The 26,823-nt window shown below is 38.1% G+C and overlaps 1 protein-coding gene across 1 annotated transcript in view; it reads left to right on the top strand.

The window, feature by feature from the left end:
- Positions 1 to 26,823, top strand: part of TTC21B (tetratricopeptide repeat domain 21B) — a 98,073-nt gene that overhangs the window by 30,188 nt on the left and 41,062 nt on the right. The window contains 11 exon segments of the mRNA NM_001102108.1: positions 3,537 to 3,666; positions 8,234 to 8,391; positions 10,353 to 10,577; positions 11,625 to 11,863; positions 13,376 to 13,448; positions 14,675 to 14,785; positions 15,504 to 15,642; positions 18,016 to 18,122; positions 19,531 to 19,719; positions 22,444 to 22,554; positions 23,421 to 23,502. Of these exon segments, the coding sequence (NP_001095578.1) occupies positions 3,537 to 3,666; positions 8,234 to 8,391; positions 10,353 to 10,577; positions 11,625 to 11,863; positions 13,376 to 13,448; positions 14,675 to 14,785; positions 15,504 to 15,642; positions 18,016 to 18,122; positions 19,531 to 19,719; positions 22,444 to 22,554; positions 23,421 to 23,502 (1,564 nt within the window).

The following is a 26,823-nucleotide window of genomic DNA, read 5'->3' on the forward strand; positions in this document are numbered from 1 at the left end:
TTATGGCAGAAAGTGAAGAGCAACTAAAGAGCCTCTTGATGAAAGTGAAAGAGGAGAGTTAAAAAGCTGGCTTAAAGCTCAACATTCAGAAAACGAAGATCATGGCATCCGGTCCCATCACGTCATGGGAAATAGATGGGGAAACAGTGAAAACAGTGTCAGACTTTATGTTTCTGGGCTCCAAAATCACTGCAGATGGTGACTGCAGCCATGAAATTAAAAGACGCTTACTCCTTGGAAGGAAAGTTATGACCAACCTAGATAGCATATTCAAAAGCAGAGACATTACTTTGCCAACAAAGGTCCGTCTAGTCAAGGCTATGTTTTTCCTGTGGTCATGTATGGATGTGAGAGTTGGACTGTGAAGAAAGCTGAGCGCCAAAGAATTGATGCTTTTGAACTGTGGTGTTGGAGAAGACTCTTGAGAGTCCCTTGGACTGCAAGGAGATCCAACCAGTCCATTCTGAAGGAGATCAGCCCTGGGATTTCTTTGGAAGGAATGATGCTAAAGCTGAAACTCCAGTACTTTGGCCACCTCATGTGAAGAGTTGACTCATTGGAAAAGACTCTGATGCTGGGAGGGATTGGGGGCAGGAGGAGAAGGGGACGACAGAGGATGAGATGGCTGGATGGCATCACTGACTCGATGGATGTGAGTCTGAGTGAACTCCGGGAGTTGGTGATGGACAGGGAGGCCTGGCGTGCCACGATTCATGGGATTGCAAGGAGTCAGACACGACTGAGAGACTGAACTGAACTGAACTTGTTGTCAAACATCATCTGCCTATGTGGCTCCAAGTAGAACTGAGAATGGAACCCTCTTGTATTACCACAGAGTTCATTCCAAGTTGACATATATCCATTAGCGCTCTTTTATTACAAGCAATAAGCAGATGACTTAACTTTGTTATACTCAACTCACAATTCAACATAGAGATATCATGGCATGCACTATCAAATACTTCATTCCTGAAAGCATAGTTTTTAGTATTCTCCCTGATTTTTCCCTGAAGTTACAGCTTCAGTAACTGTGTTAACAAGGAAATGAGAATAATGACCTTTCCTTAGGGAGCTCATACTGCCTTTTATTGGTCATCATATCCTTTTCCAGACTTTCATGACCAATTTTTTTCAACTAACCACTCTGGAATTGCACTTGGGATTGATCTCAGTTTCTCCAGTCATGATCTGCTTTCAGTTGCTCGTGAGTTGGAAAGCATTTTTCAGTACCCATGCAGTATTTAGAATTCATCCAACAAATGCTTGTTGGGTTCCCAGTGGACTGTTCAGAGTTGGGGAAATAGTTGTGTAAAAGCAAACAATATTCCTTGCCTTCTTAATACATGAATACTAGCAGGAGGAAACTTAATACAATCAATCTATTATGCAGTATATTAGGAGATTACAGGAGAAAATAACAAAACAGGGTGAAAGGGGGTAGTAATTTTAGATAAGGTGGTCTAGGTAGGCCTCATTATGATGGTAAAATTTGGAAAAAAACTTCAAGGTCACGTGGGAATATAGTATAGAGTGTTTCAGGCAAAAGGAGCCATTGTGCAGTGGCCCAAAGGGACAAAGGAGAGGAGGGCGGCTGGGACCGAGCGAGGAGGCAGGGAGTGGCCACCGTAGGTCTCAGCATAGGAAACTGAATTGGTGGTGATTTCTCTGACTTCAGTTCTGAGAACAGTGGGGAGCCACCAGAGCGTTTCCCACATGATCCAGTTCAGCATTTTAAAAGGCTTCTTCTGGCAGCTGGACTGAGGGTAAACTATAAAAGGAGCAAAAAATAATCTGTTAAATTGTAGTTGGGTCCCTAGTGCACTGCTGCTGCTGCTGCTAAGTCGCTTCAGTCGTGTCCGACTCTGTGCAACCCCATTTCTCCAATACGTGAAAGTGAAAAGTGAAAGGGAAGTCGCTCAGTCGTGTCCGACTCTTAGCGACCCCATGGACTGGGCCCACCAGGCTCCTCTGTCCATGGGATTTTCCAGGCAAGAGTACTGGAGTAGGGTGCCATTGCCTTCTCCGAGTGCACAGTCATTCTGTTCTTCCATAATGTAACCTTCATCAGCATGATAGAATCTAATTAGCATTACAATGCTGTTTTCCTGGGGAAATATCAGAAAGGCAGACTTGTCTCTCCAGCTCTGTTTCTGTTACTTTGGCCCTTTTACATATACATGTACATACTTTTTTTTAAAAAAAATCAAGCAGATATCTTAGAGATTGTCTTTATAAGCCCTGGATTTTTTACTATGATTCGTTCTGAAATTAGAGGAAAAATGATGGTTGTTTTCAATTAGTAATTTTTAGCAAGGGGCAGATGACATCAGAACCTCACCCTGTTACCTGTGCTTTCATTATTTTCAATTGCACTGAAAAAGTAAATATATTTTAAGAATATACACTATATCCATTACCGTGTAAAGTTTTAAAAGTCTCATCTTTAAGACACATAAGGACCCTTAGCCCTATAAAAGACGCAAAACTAAATATGAAACTACTGTAGGACTAATAAGACAAAGAATGCTAAAAAAAAATTTATTACCTAGATAAGTGCTTTAGAAATTTCAAGAAGTTGAAGTATTCTAGGCACCAATAGTTGTGTTCTGAAAATTCTTTTGAGCACAGATTTTTTGGTGCCTCAACATTGAAGATACCACATTTTTCTTGTTAGTAACAGTGGCTCCTTGTAGGGTCAGTTGTCAGTAAGAGGCTGTGCTTCAGTTACAAATCTGTGAGTGTGGAGCGTAAGGTTACGGGGATGGGAGGATCGTCCTTCAGATAAAGGAAGGAGCATTAGTAAGGTAAAGCAGGAGAGTAAACGTGGAATATCTAAAATCTAATATCACATTTCTAAGTTGTGAGTGGATAACTGCTGGATAAAGATTGAGTAGATAGCCATTAAAAGAATAAACAAGTGGTCTAGTACTACTTTAGTTATTAAATTCATTATTAGTAAAAAGAGAAATTGAGGGCCTAAACACGTCAGACAGAAAAGTGGGGGATATGAGACATCGGTGTAGTGTGCATGCCTGTGTTCTGCCATTGGGTTTTTACTACGATGACAAAATCTGAATTCTCTAAAAACTGACTTTGCGGTATTCTCGAGGGTGGTGCAGGTTATTGAATTGAATAAAATCCCAAGACAGGTTTAGAATTAGAACTCACATTCCCTTGACTCTCAGTTCCAGCAAGAAACTCTGCCTCTCATTATTCCTTTGAACAGGTGTGTTTCCTTGATAAAGCTTTTGAACATAAATGCTCCTTTCATATGTTATCAAATTAGTAGCTGTATAGTAATTTCACAATTATTTTGATGAGCAAAAGCCATCATTTATATAGTCTGTTCATAGATCCCAGGGAAATAAACTAGTATTAATCTAATCATAGTGAGATATTGGACAATAAATAGAATAAGAGAAGTTTTAGAAAAGCATGTAGGTTTTGCTCTTCACATTACAATTAATAATGTGTTTATTTTTAGCCTAATACTGTTAAAAACTTATAAAAATGACTTGCTGATTTGTTTTGTTTAGCCTGCAAGTCCTGGGCAGCCTCTTTCTCCACTTCTCAGACGTTGTACCTCAATCCTGGAGACTATAGTCAGAACCGTTCCTGGTCTTCTGCAGGCTGTCTTTCTAATAGCAAAAGTGAAGTATTTGTCAGGTAAGGTGTACATTAAAAGCTTAAAATAACCTTTATATTCTGATGTTGATAAGAACAAGTATTAACAAACTAAGCACTCCTCATATATGAAGAATAGTCGCACAAAATACACATTTTATATATGCACAGTTCATTAACTTTTAACAGAATAAAATTGTACAACTCTTAACTATTTAGTTCTTTAAAAAAGATTACCATAAACTTCTGTGATTCAAATGAACTTCTGGAAAAATATAGTTCTACCACTTTAAAAAAAAGTCCATTAGATAGTACTAAAGCCAGGCAGTAAAAAATTATAGTCTTTAATCTCTCCTTTGAACAGATCATAATCCATCATTATTGATTCATTGGCATAATCAAATCTGATGTTTATCAGGTTTCAGATACTTAGGAAATATATTAATTCCTATCTAGTTTCTGTGATTGGTAATTCATAGCTTTAAAAAAATAACCTCAGTTGTTACTTTAGTGTTTTAGGACATACACATGTTTGGCAATATATATGTAAGTAGACCATCCCATGGGCCATATATATATATATATATATATATGTATGTATGTATATATATCTTTGCTGGCTACATGCTATGCAGAGTAAATTAAGTTTGTAAAGTCCTGTAGGGCAGAAACCACCTTAAATGTATTCATTCTCATGAACGTTACTTCCTATATTATAACAGAAAGAGTTAAGAGATTGTCTTTACTAATTTTTTGGGTCTTGGTTTTAACTATTTTTAAAAAAGAACCAAATTATCAGAAGAGTTTATTTCACCTCTAAAATACTCTAGTTGTAAGAAGTGAGTCTCTGATACCTTCTCCTAAGTGAGTTCTGTTGAGCCACATGATATTTCTACTTTATTTTCAGTTAGAATGGGTGTCACCTACTAGATATTCAAATGGGACTTTGAGTTCTGTTATTAATTTATTAAACACATTTATTTTGAATTTTTATATAAATCAGTCTCAGTATATTAATAGTAATATTTCATTGCCAAAGTCTCTAGGAATGAAGTGCTTCCCTTGTGGCTCAGCTGGTAAAGAATCTGCCTGCAATGCAGGAGACCTGGGTTTGATCCCTGAGATGGGAAGATCCCCTGGAGAAGGGAAAGGCTACCTATTCTAGTATTCTGGCCTGGAGAATCCCATGGACTATACAGTCCATGGGTTGCAAAAAGTGGGATACGACTGAGCAACTTTCACTTTAACTAGGAATGGTTTCCCTTGTGGCTCAGATGGTAAAGAATCTGTCAGCAATGCAGGAGACCCAGGTTCAATCCCTGTTTCAGGAAGATCCCCTGGAATAGGAAATGGCAACCCACTCCAGTATTCTTGCCTGGAGAATCCCATGGACAGAGGAGACAGTCAATGGGATGGCAAAGAGTCGGATACGACTGAGCAACTAACTCTTGCTAGGAATGAAAGTCTTGTACATTAACCCCACTGTTAAAAAGAGCAGCCTGAAATACTGTGAAGTAGTGCTGGCACATGTCTAAACAGTAGTATCTTGCTAAGCTGCCAACTGCAGTGACTTCTGGTGCAAACTACCTGGAGTTGGAGCAGACTTACGGGTTAAGGGCACAGTCTCCATCAGATGCCCCAGCTGTAGACAGCAGCCACAGGCTCAGGGTTCAGAGCCATTTGCATGTCTGACTTGCTGGCTACAAATTTAAGGGTTCTGACGACTCCCATCAGGTTCAGTAGTTTACTTGAAAGACTCACAGAAGTCAGGAAAGCACTATAGCTAGGATTAGAGTTTTATAGCAAAAAATATCCATCTGAACTAGCAAAAGGAAGAGATGCAGAGGTTGAGGTCTGGGAGGGTCCCACGTGTGAAGCTTGCATTGTCGTTTCTTAGTGGAGTCAGGACACATCAACTTTCTGACATATCAACATGACAAAAATCCCTTGGACTGCAAGGATATCCAACCAGTCCATTCTGAAGGAGATCAGCCCTGGGATTTCTTTGGAAGGAATGATGCTAAAGCTGAAACTCCAGTACTTTGGCCACCTCACACGAAGAGTTGACTCATTGGAAAAGACTCTGATGCTGGGAGGGATTGGGGGCGGGAGGAGAAGGTGACGACAGAGGATGAGATGGCTGGATGGCATCACTGACTCAATGGATGTGAGTCTGAGTGAACTCCGGGAGTTGGTGATGGACAGGGAGGCCTGGCGTGCTGCGATCCATGGGGTCACAAAGAGTCGGACATGACTGAGCAACTAAACTGAACTGAACTAGAACATTAGCAGCAGGGAAGCTCACCCAGGGTTCAGTACCCAAGAGTTTTATTACATAGACAGCTCCCCTTTCCCCAGGTCAGGCTGGTATGGGTGACTCAGAGTCCCTACCCCTCTAACCACATGGTTGGGATCTCTGGCCTGGCCAGCCCTTAGTCATATTAGCATAAGTTATCAGGGCCTACCATGAATAACAAAGATACTCTTATTGCTCTGGATATTCCAAGATTTAGAGATGGTCTCCTGGGAACCAAGGCCAGCCAAATTCTTTATTACAGAAGACCCTGACAAAGGCAGAACTGCAGGACAGAAATGAAATTTCTTTCATTTTTTCCTCAAGAGAATTTGAGCTGATCTCAGATAAGAATGTGATATTGATGTGATATTTGTTTGTATGGCCTTTTTTCCCAACAACAATGACCTGTTTCTCCATTTTTAAGTAATTAGTGGCTTCTAAAGCTAACTGGCCATATTCCTTCTCTTTACCTTTAGAAAAAACAAAAAAGATCTCAGTTATTCACATAGTTCTCATTTTTTTTTTCAGGCTCTTGTTTGCAAACCCTTCTTTTGGGAAATAATCTTTCTATTTTTTGAAATATATTTATTATTTGGCTGCGTCAGGTCTTGGTTGCAGTATGCGCGATCTTCACGGAATCATGCGGAATCTTTCATTGTGGCGTGTGGGCTTAGTTGCTCCATGTCGTGCAGGATCGTAGTTCCCTGACCAAGAATCAAACCTGTGTCCCCTACCTTGCAAGACAGATTCTTAACCACTGGATCACCAGGGAAGTCCCAGTAATAATCACTTTTTTTCAGCTTATCTCCATGATTCTTCTCTTTCCTACAAGAATGTGGGGGTGGTAATTTGCTTGCAAATTTATTATGCTTTATTATTTATTATTATAATTATTATTATTATTATTAAAATAATCCTTTCTTTTTTTGCCTGTAGAGTTCTGAGTGTTGGATTGCATCAGAATGAAAACTCTAATATTTATTATGCTTGATGGTTAATTGACAGATTTTGATGCTTCATTTAATAAGTTATTGTACTAACTCAGCCAAATTTTTTTCATTAAGCCCCTGTTGTTAAGAAGAATATTTTCTGTTTAAATGGATTCTGTTATAAGAAGGTTGAGCCTTTGGGACCGAAGGCCTGACTGTAAGCCTTATTTTGTTTGTTGAGGTGTCAGGTAAGGTCACAGAGAGTTATTGAACAGATAATAATTTAGGAGAGTTACGCAGGGCTCTGGTCTAGCTGTACCTGCTTAAGACCAGTTTATGAGATGGCTAAATGTGAATCAGTGTGAGTTATGTCACGAAACTTCTAGCACCTAGAGTCTGTGCTGGTGTTTCTCTGAAGAGCCTCTTCCTCCCTTAGCTGTCAGCCCAGGGTAGAATCCAATATTTTGATCACTTTCATTTTGATCATTTCCTTCTGTTTTAAGACTCCCAGATGTAAGACTCCTATAATGGAATATAATCTGCAAAAATACTGAGTCACTACTTATACCTGAAACTAACAGAGTAAATCAGCTGTAAATCAGCTACAATTAAAAAAAAAAAAAGACTTCTAGATATACAATAGATGTGTTTCCAGAATATTTGAATATTTCAGTTAGTATTAAAAGGCATTTAAAGTCTGTAACTCACATTTCTAAATTTCTAGACTATATTCCTATGCTTTTTTGTGTTGTCTTTTGTGCAGTAGTAAAATTTCTGGCCAAGAATGATTGCACAACTAAATCTTTCTTGTTATTGTGGCACTATAACATTCTAGTTATTTAAATTTCTATGTTTTACATATTTTAAAGAAGTTATAAATTTAAAAACATTAGACAAGGAAAGTAAAAGTACATTTATAGGACGGTCAGTAACAGTGGTGATGGATTCTGACTTTTTCACATACTCTGATTTGCTCCTTATCACCAAGGGGATGGCCTGGCTTTGGATATATTCTTTCATGCAAACTAGAAAGAAGCGGATGGTGGCGCTAGTGTTAAAGAACCTGCCTGCCAGTGTAGGAGACATAAGAGATGGGTGTTCGATCCCTTGGTCGGAAAGATCCTCTGGAGAAGGGCATGGCAACCCAATCAAGTATTCTTGCCTGGAGAGTCCCATGGACAGAGGAGCCTGGTGGGCTGCAGTCCACGAGGTCGCAGAGTCGGACACGACTGAGCGACTTAGTAGTGGTGGTGCAGGGGGAGTTTAAGCTGAGGACCTCCAGGTCAAACACCGGAACTGTCCATACACTGCATACACTGCTTTCTCCCTCTTCGCTCAGATTTCCTCCTAATCATTTTTTTTTTTAACTTTGTTTCCTCACCAGGTGATATTGAAGCAGCTTATAATAACCTGCAGCATTGCCTGGAGCACAGCCCTTCCTATGCCGATGCCCATCTCCTGATGGCTCAGGTTTATTTGTCTCAGGAAAAATTCAAATTGTGTTCTCAGTCTCTTGAACTATGCCTGAGCTATGATTTTAAGGTAAGTGTTCCAGACTCAAATGGATAAGTCATATCGCTGTCCTTAAACCTTTAGCAAATGTTTACATGTTCAACTATTTTGTATTTTAGCCTGTAACATTTTGCTAATAAATGCATTTTTTTAGTGGAAAATGTTTTGAACTCGTTAGCAGTAGGAGAAAAAAATGGAGGCACCTGTGGTTTAGTTTAATAAAACTATATGGACTTGGCAACAAAAGACCTGGAATTAGCGTCTGATCTTCCTACCTCTTGCTCTCTGAACCTCAGTTTTCTTTTCCATAAAACTTATAATACTCTACAGTTTTAATGAACATTAAATGTACTGTGAATACATATAAAGATAGTTGTAAACTATAGAGCATTGTTGTTGTTCAGTCATTTAGTCCTGTCCTACTCTTTGCAACCCCATGAACTGCAGCACGCCAGTCTTCCCTGTCCCTCACCATCTCCCAGAGCTTGCTCAAACTCATGACCATTGAGTCGATGATGCCATCCACCCATCTCATCCTCTGTCGTCCCCTTCTCCTGCTGCCTTCAATCTTTCCCAGCATCAGGGTCTTTTCTAATGAGTCGGTTGTTCTTATCAGATGGCCAAACTTTAGAGCTTCAGCATCAGTCCTTCCAATATTCAGGATTGATATCCTTTAGGATTGACTGGTTTGATTTCCTTGCAGTCCAAAGGGCTCTTGAGAGTCTTCTCCAACACCACAGTTTGAAAGCATCAATACTTTGGCACACGGCCTTCTTTATGGTCCAACTCTCACATCCATACATAACTCCTGGAAAAACCATAGCTTTGACTACATGGACCTTTGTCAGCAAAGAGATGTCTATGCTTTTTAACATAGAGCATTGTGCCAAATATTTTTATGTTTTAGGATTTTTATTGTTTGTCTCTTTCTTGGACCTTGATTTTTAATAACTTTGGATACATCATCACAGAATGCCTAGTCATTTTGAAAGTTGGTATGTGGTTTGAGGACATAAACACGCTAGATTTCTATCCAAGACGTTCAGTGTAAATATCCCATATCCCTGAGCATTACGTAAAATCCTAGGTTCAGGGGCTTCCTGAAGTCACGTTAGGAGCTCCTCAGACTTTCTGTTTGTCTGGCAGTTCTTTGACTCTTTGATGTGAGAACCCTTTAGTTAACTGGAGAATTCAAGTTGCAGGCAAGGTTTGCAGAAAGTAACACATGGTTCTTAGGATGGTAGTTCTTAAGACTAGTGAGACATCATGACCCCAGTGCCAGCACCCCACCCAATAAATCAAGATCTCTGAGATCAGAGCATAAACGTGATTGTTTACACAAGGACAACAGGTAAACTTGATGCCTAGCTCTGGCTCAAACCCAGCCTTAGGAGGACTATAGCCATCCTAGAGGTTAGATGGCTGCCACATCACCTCATTCTGTACCATCTTCTTTTCTTGACTCCTTCCTCATCGTCTGTCATTCTCTTATTTTTTCTGTATATGCTTTTGGTAGCCAAACTAAAGACAGAAGCTTCAATAGTACACATTTCAGAGTAGTATCAAAGGGTAAAAACCCATGTTTGGTTAACATGCCCTGAAATGTTTAATCTTTAAATTAGAAAATAAAAAGAAACTGTAGAAATCTGATAACTTATATTTCAGTACAAGAAGTCTCAAATAAAGAAATTTCATTTTCTGAAAACTAAAATAATTTCTTCGAATATACTTGCTGGCCTTCTAAACTCTGTGTGCAGTTTCTCTCCTGTCATGGTAGCAGCACCAGGGGAATGCTAGGTAGTGGCAGGTTACCTGAATTCTGATGTTTCAGTAAATGATCAGAACATGAGTAAGAGGATGGTAAAGGACCTCATGCATTCACAGGGTGAACTGTCCTCAGCATTCCTATTATCGTAACATTTATGGATTGTAAACTATGTGTTGATATTGTAAGCACTCCAAGGAAGGATTTCTGAATATTATTTTTTCAGGTGAGAGAATATCCTTTATATCATCTGATAAAAGCACAGTCACAAAAGAAAATGGGAGAAATAGCAGAAGCAATTAAAACTCTGCACATGGCAATGAGTTTACCAGGAATGAGGAGAATTGGATCTTCCTCAAAGTCAAAATACAGAAAAACTGAAGTTGATGCAAGCCATCGTTTATCAGTCTTTCTTGAGTTGGTAGAGGTTCACCGTTTAAATGGAGAACAGGTAGGTCAAACTTAATTCAATTGCTCAGATCTGAACTTTGTTATCCAAGTATATATAGTCATAGGAAATGAAAATGCAAAAATTATTCCCTTGAGCAATTGGTTAAGTTTAGAAAATGTTTCTCATCACTTGGCACCAGATGGAAGCAAACATGAATGCAATTCTAAGAAAAGAATTAGAATCTTGTAGAAAATGAGGAACTTATCATTTATAATCTGTTTTTTAAGTTACAGCGGTTGCTAATCAGTTACTTCATATTTCATATTTTAGTGGAAATTAAGGCTATGTCTAGGTACTTGCCAAACTTCAAAGAATTTCTACTTCACTAACAAATTAACATAAAATGCACTTAATAAGGAGAACCAATTCCATTATAGATTGATTCTACAATGCACAATTTTTTTTTCTTGGTTTAACATTTCTTAAATCAGCTAAGTTGAGATGAATTAAATTATATTTTAGGTTCATTGAGGTACTGGTGTGGAAATTAGGAAATATTTTCACCTGGGATATAACAAAAATGATGTCCTAGTGTAGGGAATAACCGGCTGTGTAGTGAAGAACCATCTGGTCCAGAGGGCGACTGTGGACTGGATCCCACTGAAGACGCAGTAATGAACATGACGAAGAATTTAGGCTTTGGAGTCAGGCTGCTTCCCCATTTGTTAACTCCTTAGCTGTCTGAGTCTTATTTTCCTTATTGCAAGGTGGGAGGTAATTATAGTAACTACCTTGGAGGATTGTCATAAGAAGTAATGGGTTAATACAATGCTGGATGCAAGGTAAATGTTAATTAAATTATAGTAGCAGCAACTCTTATGTAGCAACTGCTGTTGTCATAGTTATGAGAACACTTTTCAGCTAACAAATACGTCATCTTAATTTGGTCTCTGAGTTTTAAATTTTTGTGCTTTTCAAAAATCGATCAATATATCACAAATATCAAAACTCTGCTAGCACTTATTGTTCATTCTGTATTAAAGAAGACCCTCATTTGCAGTGTGATATGTTATAGTTTTGAATGTTATTTTGATGTCACCCTTACAGCACGAGGCAGCCAAAGTTTTACAAGATGCCATCCATGAATTTTCTGGGACGTCTGAAGAGTTGCGTGTCACTATCGCTAACGCAGACCTAGCTCTGGCCCAGGGAGATGTGGAGAGGGCTTTAAGCATGCTTCGGAATGTTACAGCCGAGCAGCCATATTTCATAGAGGCCAAGGAAAAAATGGCAGATATATATCTGAAGCACAGAAAAGAGAAAATGTTATATATCACTTGTTACAGGTAAATGGGTCTTTCAGCCCATTATATTTTGACACATTTATCTCCTAAAATTAATCCCCAAACTTCTTTCTTCCTTTTAACTGCTTTTCGTATACTTTAATAGATCCCTTCCTTAATGTGTTCTTGCTTCTTCTACTGCGACCAGCCACAATCACTCTAACCAGGTTACACTCTCCCTAAAACCTAAATCATAGTAATTAGGATTTATTTCAACCTGTGACTCCCTCCAGCTTCTCAGCTCAGTCTCCCTCCTCAGGTATTATTTTTGGACCTTGAATCTTCCTGGGTGGGAAGGAAAAGAACAACAATTATATGTATTCTAATAGCTTAAAAGCATTATGTAATGTAACAATTCAGGGACTAAATAGTCATGTTTAGCACTGTCTCATAGCAGAAGAAAATTATGGCTTAGTATACATTGCACTAAAGTATGGATTACAGAAATGGCAGGGGTTTAAAGTATCATATGCTGATGCCCTTAGGATTTAGTGGGATACACAACACACAGACGTGAGTGTGCACATGCACACACAGGTTGCTCTTACACTTCTCCCCAAAAAGATAAATATACAAGCACATAATCCATGTGAAAGAAAATTAATGTTTTTATCCTTAAGAATGTTGATGAATTGAGTCATGTTGATTCATCTATATTTTGTAAATATCAAAGCCCAGAAATCTGTTCACATTCTTTGTGGTTACTGAGTGATGCAAAGAAACTGAAGAGTACCTCCTGTATAGTTGAATGGGCGGGAGCTTCCTAAATTATGTTTTCTATGATGTTTCTAAAAGATCAGCACTATCATCTCTAATGATATGACAGTGTTTTAAAATTGAGTACATGTATTTGGATCCACTATAGTAGAGTAGTTAAAAGCATAGTTTTTTATTTTTTTTAAGCAGATCTGACACATTAGCTATATAGTAAACTCTTAGCATTATCTGTAAAGTCTTAGTTCTCTTTTCTCATTAGTTTCTGGACCAATTAAAGGAGATGTTCACTAACGACTTAGCACCATATTACTTGAGCAACTTTGGTATTTTCACCTTTAGCAGTTTACATTTTGTAGATAAAAAGAAGCAGCAAATACTGAAGTAGAAGATTTTGTATTTTTATCCCTGTATATGACTTACACCATGAATATCAGAGCTCAAAACACATAGGATGACAATAAGTATTTGTCATATTTTGGAACTTCATTCCCACATCATTTTAGAATTAAGGAGAACAAAACATATTTCTGGATAATGAGAGCTTACATATTTACTGTCTTGTCAGTATACTTCTACCTGCTTTTCAGGAAATGGAAAATTTAATGAAAAAAATTGTTGCCCTAGAGTAAACAATCTGGTTGTGAGTATTGGTAGGGTTTTAATAGTATGTATTACACTGTGGGATATAAAGAGTACTCAAAGGCTATTAGTTTATTGAAATAAGTGAGCTTTTCTTTTATTGGTTTAGAAGAAGAAATTTGTATTCAGTATGCTAAGTAGACTTCATCTGATTTCCAGAGAAATGGCTGAAAGGATGCCCAGTCCTCGGTCTTTTCTTCTCCTTGGTGATGCATACATGAATATTCAGGAGGTAAAGTTTATGATACTACTGTACCTAGATTTAAAAACAAAAACCCCAAAATTCTTCTTTGTGATTAGTATAACATTCTACAGAAAGGAATTTGTTTTTTTTTCCTCCATTTTTAATGAGATATAATTGACATGCAGCATTGTGAGTTTAAGATACAACATGGTGATTTAACTTACATACATCATGCAGTGATCATCACAGTAAGTTCAGTGACTATCCATCATCTTATATAGGTACAAAATTTTAAAAATAGAAAAAAATATTTGTTCTGTGATGAGACCTGTCAAAATCTACTCTTTCACAGTTTTCATATACGGGTACATATAATGTACCTCACTGTTAATTATTATGTTGTACATTACATCTGTAATACTTTTAACTGGAAGCTTGTACCTTTTAATCACCTTTATCCAGTTCCCCCTCTCATTTTACCAATGTTTACTTAATAGTTGAAGATCATGTCATCACAATAAAAAGGAGACAACCATGACATTTAAAAAGTTGTAGTTATTTTTTTCAAACGAAGATCCAGTTATTCAGCACAGACGTTTGAAATAGAGATGATACCAGAAGTAAAGTGGGAGTCATCTTTAAAAGGGTGAAAAGAGCTACTGGCTGAGACGGAGTTTTCTTCAAAGGGAAGCAATCCTCTGACCTCTGATTCTGTCTTTTCTAATGACTGCCAGATGAAAAGTCAAGAAGCTATCTCTCAGTTCTCATATGACTACTTATGAGGACCTGGGCCTACTTAATATGGTTGGGATTGTCCTACTAAGTTATACCTGTACTGCTGCTGCTGCTGCTGCTAAGTCGCTTCAGTCGTGTCCGACTCTGTGCGACCCCATAGACAGCAGCCCACCAGGCTCCCCCATCCCTGGGATTTTCCAGGCAAGAACACTGGAGTGGTTTGCCATTTCCTTCTCCAGCGCATGAAAGGGAAAAGTGAAAGTGAAGTTGCTCAGTCGTGTCTGACTCCTAGCGACCCCATGGACTGCTACCTACCAGGCTCCTCCATCCATGGGATTTTCCAGGCAAGAGTACTGGAGTGGGGTGCCACTGGTGACTGTCATTTCCCTGAAATTGTTAATGTTTCTGGAATTAATATGTGCTTTATTAGTCTTGTTAAGTTTTCCAGATGTAGAGCTTAGTTATAGAAGTGTTGCCATTTAATGGGAGCCAACTAAGCTGTTATTTTATTGCTTATTTTTTGTATCTGCCAACATTAGCCTGAGGAAGCCATAGTAGCGTATGAGCAAGCACTAAATCACAACCCAAAGGATGGAACATTGGCAAGCAAAATTGGGAAAGCTCTTGTGAAAACTCATAACTACTCAAAGGTAAATACTTCACATTTTTAGATATATCTGTTGGATCAAATTTGCGAACCCTGCTCGTTGAGAAATCTTCAGCAAGCACTATTTGTATCTTAATGGTTGGAAACCCCAAATTTGTTTTTACAAACTGGAATTTGTGTTAAGGACTTTCTCAGTGTCTCAGATTCTTCTCTGCTTCATTTTGCAAAGGATGTTGGGACCCTAAAGTTTACATCAGGCTTCACCTTACACCCAATTTTGCCATCAAGTAAATTAAGATATGTTTACTGTTAACATCTCTTTCATTATGTGACAAAGCATAATAGATATCCTTTCTGTTGAACCAGTTTTGAGCCATGTGCTTTGAGGATTTTTTTTTTTTTCTGTTTTTTGTTTTCTAGTCAGGATAATGGATTTTCCTCTAGTTATATTCTTGCCCTACTCCTTGTAACTGTTGAACATATATATAACACCTAGCAAAGAATTTTCAGTCAGTAAATTTCACTAACTTTTGGAATAAAAATTTTGAGTACTTTTGTTATTTGCTAGAAGAAATTCTAGTTGCCTTCTGTGAAGTTTGATCCTGTAAGAAAAATGGCATACTTAACCAATAGTGCAAGTCCGTGTATAAGCTGCTTTTAGGTTACTTCCAATTGCTTTAAGTCATAGTGTGTGTAGGGTCTGTGCTTGAATGCCACTCTCACTGCCTTTTCTCTTCCTAACTGAAATGGATTCTGTTTAGGCAATCACTTACTATGAGGCTGCTCTGAAAAGTGGACAACAAAATTATCTCTGCTATGACCTGGCTGAGCTCTTATTAAAATTGAAGTGGTATGATAAAGCAGAAAAAGTTCTTCAGCATGCTCTAGCTCATGAACCTGGTATGAAAATCTAATTTTAATATACCTGATATATCTGATCCTTTTTATTTTGATATTATATTAGTATGTATTACCTCCTTAATATGTGTGAGGTTGATTTAATTTGTCAGAATGTCAATCTACTAAAATAAGATATTCGTGTTATAGAGAAACACTTTACTTTCCAAAGTGACATAAAGGAAGTTTTTTTAACTTAATTTTTATTTCTATTAGAGTACACTTGATTTACAATGTTGTATTAATTTTAGGTGTACAGCAAAGTGATTCAGTTATACATGTATATAATATATACACACATACAATATAGCCATTCTTTTTCAGATTCTTCTCCTATATAGATTATTACAGATGACTGAGTAGAGTTCCCTGTGCTATATAGTAGGTCCTTGTTGATTATGGTGATGTGTATTTGTTAATCTCAAACTCTTAATTTATCCCTCGCTACAACTTTCCCCTTTGGTAACCATAAGTTTGTTTTTGAAGTCTATAAATCTGTTTTATAAATAAATTCATTTGTATCTTTTTTTAGTTTCCACATATAAGTGATAATCATATGGTATTTGTCTTTTTCTGACCGACTTCATGTAATGTGAATCTCCAGGTCCATCCATGTGGCTGCAGATAACACTATCTCATTATTTGTAATGGCTAAGTAATGGTCCATTGTATATTTGAAGTTGATGCTTAAAGCCTACTAAGTTGAATGCATTTTTTAATTCCATAGAAATACTTGCATGAGTCTTGTCAAACTTGCTTGAAACACTACAGATGGCCTTAAATGTGGATGTGCATTTTTAAAAAGGTTTTAGAGATTAAAGGAGTATGTTCTACTTCCATGGGCATAAGCATATTACATTTATTCAGTATAAATACTTTCATTTAATAATTACTTGCTTAGCACATCCAGTGGTGTACTTAGATGCCTTAGTGCTTACATTAGTTTTTGAGGCAGATAAAATTATCTCCATTTTTAAATTAACAATCTGTTACTCAGTTTTCTTGATGTTTATAGGTTCACCTAGCTGATAAAGAGTAGCACCAGGGTTCTGATAAACATCTTAAATTTAACATGTCTGAAACTGAATTCCTTATCTGCCTCCCCACATCTGTTCCGTGTGCGGCCTTCATCTCAGTAACTTCATCTTTTCTTTGCAGTTTCAGATAGCCAAAATCCTGGCCTTCACCCTTCTCCTTGTCCATTGGAAACCCTCTTGGTTCTTGCAGATATATTCAGAATTCTCTCGCGTCTCCTTATTTCTCCCACTGTCAGCCTGTCCTTGCTTATGTGGATTACAGCAGTAGCCTCCACCTGGTCTCCGTGTTTGCACCCTCAGCCCCACGCCCTGACACAGTCACTCCTAACCCAGCAGCAGCATTGGGCCTTCCAAACAGTGGAAGCCCGGTCCCGCCTGCTCCAGTCCGCCTCGTCTCCCATTTGTCTCAGAGTTAACTGGAGTCTTACAGGGGCTTACGTGGCCTCCACAGGTGCATGCTGCCACCCCTCTGACCTCTGCTTCCAACCTGCCCTCACCATTGTCACAGCCTCCTTGTGGTTCCTTGTACCACCTTTTCTCACCTGTAAAATAGCAATAACAAAACATGCCTCTCAGGTTGAAAGTTTAAAGAAACAATGTACGTAAACCACTTCAAACATAGTATGACGCACTTGATAAATGGTGGAAGAAACAACTTTGTGTTAATTATCTAGAGTTCTTTTAGTACTCTTGAGCACTTGCCATGTACAAGGCTTTAATTGCTTTGCATCTATTATTTAATAATTTATGAACCTGAAATTTTACAATAATTCTATGAGATAGGCACTGTTATTTCCCGTACTTTACAGATGAAAGGGAGGGACAGAAAGGATAGATACCCTGTTCAATTTGTATCTTGTTAACTAGCAAGTGATAAAGCCTCGATAAAGCCAGACAGGTTGACATCAAAGTCAGTGTTTATTATGTATGTGTGTGTGCTTGTGTGTGTGTGTGTGTGTATACACACTTTGTTAAGTTCTACTATTAAAAAATAGCAGTTATCTTAATTGCATGTACCAAATACCCTATCTTGTCTCTGAATAACTTCGATAAACGGAAATGCTTACACACTTAATGAAAATTGAAATTCTTACTGTGTTGTTGTATTGTTCTATGTCTAAGAAGAGTCTCCAGTTATTCTACAGTTCTTTAACCTTTCTTTAGGCCACTTTTTAATCATAAATCCTTCCCCCTCTGCCAAATTTGGCCATTCTTCATTTAACTTACTGAACATTATTAAACTTAATTCACTATTTTTCAGAATCAAGTTTAAGAACTTGTAGGAAAATGTAAACATTTTAAATGAGTCATAATTTTCCCAGTATGTTTTCTTTCATAGTAAATGAACTGTCGGCCCTCATGGAGGATGGACGTTTTCAAGTTCTTCTAGCAAAAGTTTACAGTAAAGTGGACAGACCTGATGATGCAGTCACTTCATTGCAACAGGTAAGGAAAATACCTTCGTTTGTGAAGGAATGAGGGTGGGTGGCGGTCTCAGAAGGAAATATACCACATACAAAAAAAAAAGACAGTCTTTAGGTCCAGCTGTTCTGGAAGATAAGTCAAATAGAAATAACATTTGAATGCCAGTGGATTGTACTGTCTAAAAATATCATTGCTAATTATTATATAACAATTAGGGAAGGTTGATATTTTTAAGGTTGATATTTTTAATCCTGTTTTACAACTGAAGAAGCTTGGTTTAATAACTTGTAAGAACTCACTCAATTAGTGTCATAGGCAGGAGTTAAACTCACTTTTCTTCTTCTGTTTACTTCTTGCATTTATTTATATCTTCTTTAGTTTCCCTTAATATTTTGTGGTTTTTCAATGTAGAGGTTTTGTACATGTTTCCTTAGATGTATTCCTAAATATAAGTGGCTGATGTGTTTTGATGATTTCTTAATTTCTAGTTTGTTAACAGTATTTTTAGTACATGACTTAAATTTTATCTAATGTACTTTCTGCATCTGTCAAGATGGTCCTGTGACTTTTTTCCAATTTTTTTTCCTGTGGTATATTAAATTGATTGATTTTCAGATGTTAAACCATCCTTATGTTCCTGAAATAAATGACACTTTGTGATTTTTTTAAAAAGATATTGCTGGAATTTAAAGATATTTCCCAATATTTTGTTCAATATATGTGCACATACATTCAAGAGAAAGACTGTTCTCCAAGACATGCTATTTCTTAATGTTTGGAACAATTCAGTATTAGCATCTTTGAGACCTTGAAGCTTCTTTGATGGTAGATTTTTATTAATGGATTTAAAATCTCTAGATTTCAGACTCATCATTTAAAAATTTTTTTCCTTCTAAGTGATGTCCTTAATACCTTCCCAAGAATGGAACAGCTAAGTTCAATAGCCTCAGTGATTTTAGAGGCTTAGCATGTTTTACAGGGGTGCTCCCTTCAGAAAGACTAGACTGATCTATATGCCACTGACAGTATGTGGATGTACTTACTCCCTGAAACCAGTCAATATTTGATTCAATAACTTTTAGGTACTATTTTATTAATGTAATAAACATTTACAATTTTTAATGATAGTATCTAGACATCTTTTCTAAATATTTGTTCCATGGTTGCATTTCCTCTTCAGAGAAAAGACTCTCTGCTTTTATAGTATTATACTTTTATAGTTTCAAAGATAATTGCATGGCTCATTTGCAAACAAGTACCTTTTGAAGACCTCAATTAAGACATTATCTTTGGATCAGGCTTTGTTAGATTGAAGACCAATCATGTTTAAATAAATCTGTAAAATTATGCTACATGTGAATGATTGAGAATTGTTTCATTTCTTTTCTACTTCTTTTTTTAATTGCTTTTTATCCTTACATTTTACTAGGCTCGAGAATTACAAGCTCGGGTGCTAAAACGTGTTCAGATCGAACAGCCAGATGCAGTTCCTGCACAGAAACATTTAGCAGCTGAAATTTGTGCAGAGATTGCAAAACATTCTGTTGCTCAGCGAAACTATGAAAAAGCAATTAAGTTTTATAGAGAAGCTCTTGTTCATTGTGAGACAGATAATAAGGTCAGTACCTTTATAAAATTTTCAGCACCTTGTAATCCAGATGTCATCTCATTTCCCCAAATGTAAATTTCTTAACAGCTTATTTATAAAGATTTGAAAAGAAATGTACTAAAAATACAAGTTAAAATATTAATATTGGTTTTATAAATACTTTAAAATACATGCTGGCTTGAATTAATAATGTTCGAGTCTAAAAATTATTATGGAACAAGTGATAAAAAGTAAATCTGTAAGCTTTTATGTTCATCTATGTTTTAATAATTACTGTAAAACGATTTCTCAATCTCAAATACCTGAATCTAGAGGATTCAATTCAGTTAACTGAATACCTATTGTGTATCAGTCGCTGTTTAGTGCTGGATATACAAAAATGGCTAGATTGAATCTCAACCTCAATTGGCACAATGTTAGAATAAATGCAAAGATAATATTAGTGTAGAAAATATATACATGGCATTTTTTGAAAATTTTAATTTTATTGGCTGTATCATTGATTTATAATGTAAGTTTCAAGTATACAGTGAAGTGATTCAGTTATACATAGATTCATTCTTTTTCAGATTCTTTTCTCACATAGGTTATCACAGACTGTCGAGTAGAGTTCCTGTTCTATACAGTGCTCGTTCGTGAAAGTCGCTCAGTCATGTCCGACTCTTTGCAACCCCATGGACGATACAGTCCATGGAATTCTCCAGGCCAGAATACTGGAGTGGGTAACCTTTCCCTTCTCCAGGGGATCTTCCCAACCCAGGGATCGAACCCAGGTCTCCCACATTGCAGGTGGATACTTTATCAGCTGAGCTACCAGGGAAACCCTGTCTTGTATACAGTAGTGTGCATATGCTAATCCCAAGGTCCTGATTTATCCCCCCACTACATTTCCCCTTTGGTAACCATAAGTTTTTTTTGTTTTTGATATCTATAAATCTGTTTCTATTTTGTAAATAAGTTCACTTGTATCATTTTTTAAAAATTAGATTCCACATATGAATGATATCATGATTTTAGTTATTCTGAGTCCACTTAGTATGATAGTCTCTAGGTCCATCTATGTTGCTGCGAGGGGCAGTATTTCAGCTTTTTTGTGAGTAATGTTCCGTTTTAATATGTGCCACATCTTCTTTATTCCTCTGTTGATGGACATTTAGCTTGCTTCCATGTCTTGGCTGTGGTGCATAGTGCTGCTATGAACATAGGGATGAATGTGTCTTTTCTAGTTATGTGTTCTCCAGATATATGCCCAGGAATGGGATTGCTGGATCATATGATAGTTCTATTTTTTTTTTTTTTTTTAAGAAACCTCCATACTGTTCTCCATAGTGGCAGTACCAATTTACATTCCCACCAAGAGTGTAGGAGGGTTCCCTTTCTCTACACCCTCTATAGCATTTGATGTAGACTTTTTTTGGGGGGGAAGGATAATTTTTTTCACAGAATTTTGTTTTTTGTCAAACCTCAGTGTGTGGCTCAGCTGGTAAAGAATCTGCCTGCAGTGCAGGAGACCTGATGTAGACTTTTTGATGATGGTCATTCTTGACCCAGTGTGGGGTAACACCTCACTGTAATTTTGATTTGCATTTCTCTGATGAGTAGTGACACTGAGCAGCTTTTCACCTGCTTTTTGGCCATCTGTATGTCTTCTTGGGAGAAATGTCTGTTTAGATTTTCTGCCCATCTTTCGGTTGGGTTTTTTTTTTTTGCTTTTTTAATATTGAGCTGCGTGAGCTGTTAATTTGGGAGATTAATTTCCTCATCACATTGCTTGTAAATATTTTCTCTCATTCTATGGGTTATTATGGTTTCCTTTGCTGTGCAGAACTTTTCAGTTTCATTAGGTCCCATTTGTTAATTTTTTTTTTTCATGACCAGGAGGTGGATCCAAAAAGATACTACTGCAGTTTATGTCAAAGAGTGTTCTGTGTTTTCCTCAGAGCGTTTTATAGTGTCCAGTCTTGCATTCAGGTCTTTGATCCATACTGAGTTTATTTTTGTGTGTGGTGTTAGAGAATGTTCTAATTTCATTCTTTCACATGTTTCGTGTAGTTTCACGAACGTGTGTCTTCCTTCACGCCTCTCTCTTGACTTACCCGCCAGAAGGGAGCGGGAAATGGCAGTCAGTTCCCCACAGGAACCGTCTGTTAGTGCTGATCTCTAGGATTTTCTATTCTCAGTCTAGTAAATGGCTAAATATTTAAGTGATGTAAAACACAAGACAACCATGTTCTAGAATTTGACGTTTAAGATTGAACATTTTGAATTAACATAGCTCTTTCAGACATAAGGCAAAAATAAGTGTTTATTAAGTCACAACCAAACAGGTGCCTCGTTCAGTGATGACTAAAGTGACTGAAATCATAGTTGTAAATCTGGAGCGTGTCTGCTGTAAGCCTTTTATTGATATTTTACGAATGAGGAAAACAGGTTTAGAGAGGTAAAGGGCCGTGGCCCCATCGTGGAGATGCTTGGACTAGAATCTTAGCTGCTTATTTTGGGCCTGTTCTTTTCACAATGCTTTGTCTCTACTTTTCAAGTGAGTTACAGCCCGTTTTTCCATAATTTTTCCTGTATAAGAGAAACTAGAGATGAGCAAACCTATAGCTTTACCTGCCTGTCGTGGTTGGCATTTTTATTGTACTAACTTTGGTCAGGTGACGTCTGCGCCCTAGACACTTTCCTGACTTTCTGCTCTAGACTGTTTCTGATTAACCTCGCCCTTCTCTACAGATAATGCTGGAGCTGGCCCGATTATACCTGCTACAAGATGACCCTGACGCCTGCCTGCGGCACTGCGCGCTGCTTCTCCAGAGCGACCAGGACAATGAGGCCGCCACCATGGTTAGTCCGGGACACTTCAGTGCCAGCAGGGCCGTCGTGTCTTGTATTTATTCCATGTGGCAGTTTCAAATTTTACCTGATAAAACTAATAGTAGATGTGAGGCCCGGCTCTTGTTGGCTTTTGGGAAAATTAATATTTTTAAGATTATTAGCACATTTTTAGTTTTTCTGTATGACTAAAAGGATGCCTGGTCAGGAATGGTTCCTGTGGTCAAGTTACTTAAACATGCTGGAGTTTTTAACAGTTTCAGTCAGACTTTCTGAATTACAGAGAAAATTCTTTGTATAACATTTTAAGACACTGTATTTTAAATAGTTTTGTCTTTCTCAATTTTATGAGGGTTGAGGTTTTTGTTAGCTTTTCAAACAGCTTCATAGATGACAGTTTGTGAGGTTCATTTAATAATTTGACAAATGAATCACTATAACTGAAAAATACAAGAACTCTCCCTTTTAAAACACATAATAAGAAAATCTCACTAAGTCTTGCTAATTTTATATTCCTTTGAAATATTATTTTGGGTTTTTAAAAGATTTTCTTGTTATTTTTACAAAGTCCAGTGAGGTTTCTTCTCTATGATAACACATAGAGTGCAGTTTCCTTCAAATTTCTGTTTTAAAAATAACTGCTTAAAACATATTTTCTGCTAAAAATAGTTTTTGTGAACAGAGAGATCTGTTTCACATCCTTGACGGATCTCAGTGCTAATCTGCTTAAGGTGTACTTGAATTTAAATGGCTCCGTTTTATAAAACTTTGCCCTCGTGTTTCTCCTATGTGTCTTCATAGCAGTCAACCTTGATAGGAATAACATGCTTTGTAAAATCACATGGCTGTATTTTTATAACCAACTTTTACCTTTATAGATGATGGCAGATCTCATGTTCAGAAAACAAGACTACGAACAAGCCGTGTTTCATTTACAACAGCTTTTAGAACGAAAACCAGGTAAATATCTGCTGATTTTATCTTCAAATGCAGTTAACGCCCTTTCTCTTTTTGGCTGTTACACTTCTTGGAAAAACCGCAACCATGGTCAAATCCAACACTGTTTATTCCACACCTGCCGTTGAGCAGCTCAGATGATTATAAGGAAAATGACTGGTCATTAAAGTCACTGGTCTCATTTTAAGACCACCAACCCCAGATGTGCCCTCAGATGCTACCAGGCAACCCTACTGCATCTCTGATGAATTCACTCACTGCATCTCTGTTTTACTCTTCTTCCTCTCGCTTCAAACCTCCGATAACCTTTCCCCTTTCCTCATCCTCAGCTAGGAACCTTCCCTCCTGGCTCACTGAGAGGACATGAATACCTGGAAGAGAAAGTCTCCTGCTTCCTGTCCTCAAGTCAGCCTGCCCCCAGCCCTTTCCCCCTTCAGGCCTGCCACCCCACCTGCAGCACGGCTCCCTGTGGGCACTGGGCGCTCCCCTTGCTTCCGAAGGGTTTGCCTTCTGGCATCCGTGTCTCCTGCACCATCATTTTCTTTGCAGTTGGCACGTAAATAGGCTGTGACATCTCCCCACCTTGAAGGCATCAGTAAATACATAACAACCAGCTCCCACCTCTCCATTTACTCTACCTGTCCACTTCCTGCTCCATTTCTCCGGTTTCCTCTCAGGTGTTTCTGTCCGTGCGCTCTTCACTGTCTCCTGCACTCCAGGGAGGCCGTGTCAGCTGGGCGGCCAGTGACCTCCATGTTTCCAGATCCAGGTCTAGTTCTCGTTCTCTGCTTCCCCAGGTCTGACAGTGTATTTAGCACAGCTTATCCCCGCTCCTTCATCAAAGACTTTCTTCACTTCTGGGATGCTGGGCTTACCTGGTTTTTCTTCTCCAAGCTGATCATTCTATTTCACTCTCCTTTGTTAGATCTATCTTCTCTTTATGACTTTTAATTTTCAGAATGTTTTAGACATCTGATCTCAAACTTTTCCCCCATCTTTAATACCTTCACCACACTCTTATGACTTCATCCAGACCCAGTGTCCTTCATGTCCAGTGTGCAGTCTTGACTCATCTACACCACTGCCTGTTTGCAGTCCCACTTGGGTGCCTGGGAGGCTCTTCAGCTTAACCTGTCCAAAGTAGAACACCAGGTCTTTTCCTTCCCTCCAGACCTGCTCCTTCTCTTTTTCTTTCAGTAAAGGGTATTATCCATTATGCATTTGCTCTGGTCCCCAGCCTTCTAGTTAGCTTTGTCTCTTCTTTTCCTCATACACCACGTCCAGTGTGTGAGCGAGTCCCTGTTAACTCTACTTTCAGAATAATCTAGAATCCCATCACGTTACCACCTCTGCTACTGCCACCCTGGCTCAGCATCTCTCACATAGACTGCAGGATTCTTGTAATTCATTTCTGTTTCTACTCCTTGGCTCCAAACAGTTTAGAAATGCTTTCAGCTCAAAGTAGCAGAGGGACCCCCATCCCCCCACTAGACTCCTAGTGACCTAAATAATTATGGCTTTTATTTTACTCTTATGTATCAATAAAAAAAATTTAAAAGTAGATTGTTCCAGCAGTGATTCAGACATTCCCTAGTATCATGAGGAAGTCTGAGTCCTTTTTCTTCTGCTATCATTAGGCAAACTTTCATTCTAACTTTTTCATCCAAGATGACCACCACACCTCCGGGCATTGATGTTTCTGGATGGGGAATGTGGAGGTGAGCCAAAGGACTTACCTCCCAGTGAATCATCTTTTTTAAAAAAAGAAAAAACATTTCTAGAAGCATCTCTGTGACTGCAAAAGAGTGGGAAATGTCATCTTGTAGCTGAACACAGTGTCACAAGATTAAAATCAGAACTCTGGTAGTGAAGAAAAGGATAGGATACGTGGTAAGCAACAGCCCCAGCAGGTTATGACCTTGAGACTTGTCACTTGCTGTTCCCTCTTCACAGAATATGCTCTGCTTCCTCCCACTCAGGACTTTGCTCCCGTGCTGCCTCTTCCTGAGCCTACCCTTCCCCAGCCATCCTACACCACTGACCCCTCATCATTCTCCATCCTCTTACCCTGTTCTTGGTTTTTTGTTTTGTTTTGCATTTGTAGAACAAAACCAAAACTGTGATCTGTTATTTACAAGCATCAAGTGGCCAGGAACTGTGCCTTCATTGCTATGAAGATTTAGAACAGTATCTGGCTGAGTATAAACTTTGAATGAAATGAAATGAATGAATAAATGAAAGAAGAGGGGGAGGGGAAACGGAAGGTGGGATCAGAGAATGTACGTTCCTTATGTGTAAAAGAACTTGCTAAAAGAATGTGTGAACTCAGAGAACTCCTTGAGCTGTCATTCAGTTCTTCCAACCCCTTGTCTCAGGATGATGCCATGGAGGGTTAGAGCTCATGGCTATAGAAGTGGCTGTGCCTCAGGCACAGATACTCTGCATGTTGTACTTACTAATGCTTTTAGTTACTAAAAGTTTGGATTTATAGAACAACACTTTCTGCTTACAAATAAAATAATCCTTGTTAGGGCCAAGATTGAAAGGGAAAAATCTTGTTTTTATGGTGATGTCAGCATTTTAATTTCTTTTAATTTTTATCATCTTTGAAAGTTTTCTCCCACTTTTGGACTTCCTCAGGCCATGTCGTTTCTCCCACTGTCTGCTCCAGCTTCTATTCAAATGGTATTTCAAAGAGTGCTCCTAATCACTCTAACTTCGTACCTCTTCTGCCCACTCTTAAGTCCACCATATGGGCCACCCTTTCACGTCATTTGCCCAAACCTTACTCTCTTCAGGCCTAAGTTGTTTTTTTTTTTTCCTGCCATGGCTTTTGTCTTGGCTTCTAGACTCTGTTTTGTCTTTCCTTCTCTGAACTACTGTTTAAGGTAATAACGCATACTTTCATTCTGTCCCGAACTTTTCCCATATTACAACATTTCCCTGAGCCAGTTATCCAACCTGATTTTAAAAAAAAAAAAAAACAGATCTCTTCCCTTGTGAATATTTTTGTAAGTCTTTGGTGGCAACATTGCCACTATGTAAGATCTGAAGGAGCCCTCCTCTGTCACAGGAATTTCCTATCTCCCAGGTTACTTGGCACCAGAACTTTTTTCAAATAGATAATAGTGGTGCTCTGGACTGCCTACTTAAAAACAAAAAGTGGATTATTATAAATTCAGTCTAAGGACCTGTTACTCCAGAATTACTAAACAATATACAGCCACCAGCATCGGATATATTTCTAGGTACATAGATGATGCAAAGTAAACGTTTACTGGTTAAATGGATCAGTGAATGACTGCGAAATACCAAGTTGTTTAA

Source organism: Bos taurus, chromosome 2 (genome assembly GCF_002263795.3).
Source record: "Bos taurus isolate L1 Dominette 01449 registration number 42190680 breed Hereford chromosome 2, ARS-UCD2.0, whole genome shotgun sequence".
Classification (NCBI taxonomy): Eukaryota; Metazoa; Chordata; class Mammalia; order Artiodactyla; family Bovidae; genus Bos; species Bos taurus.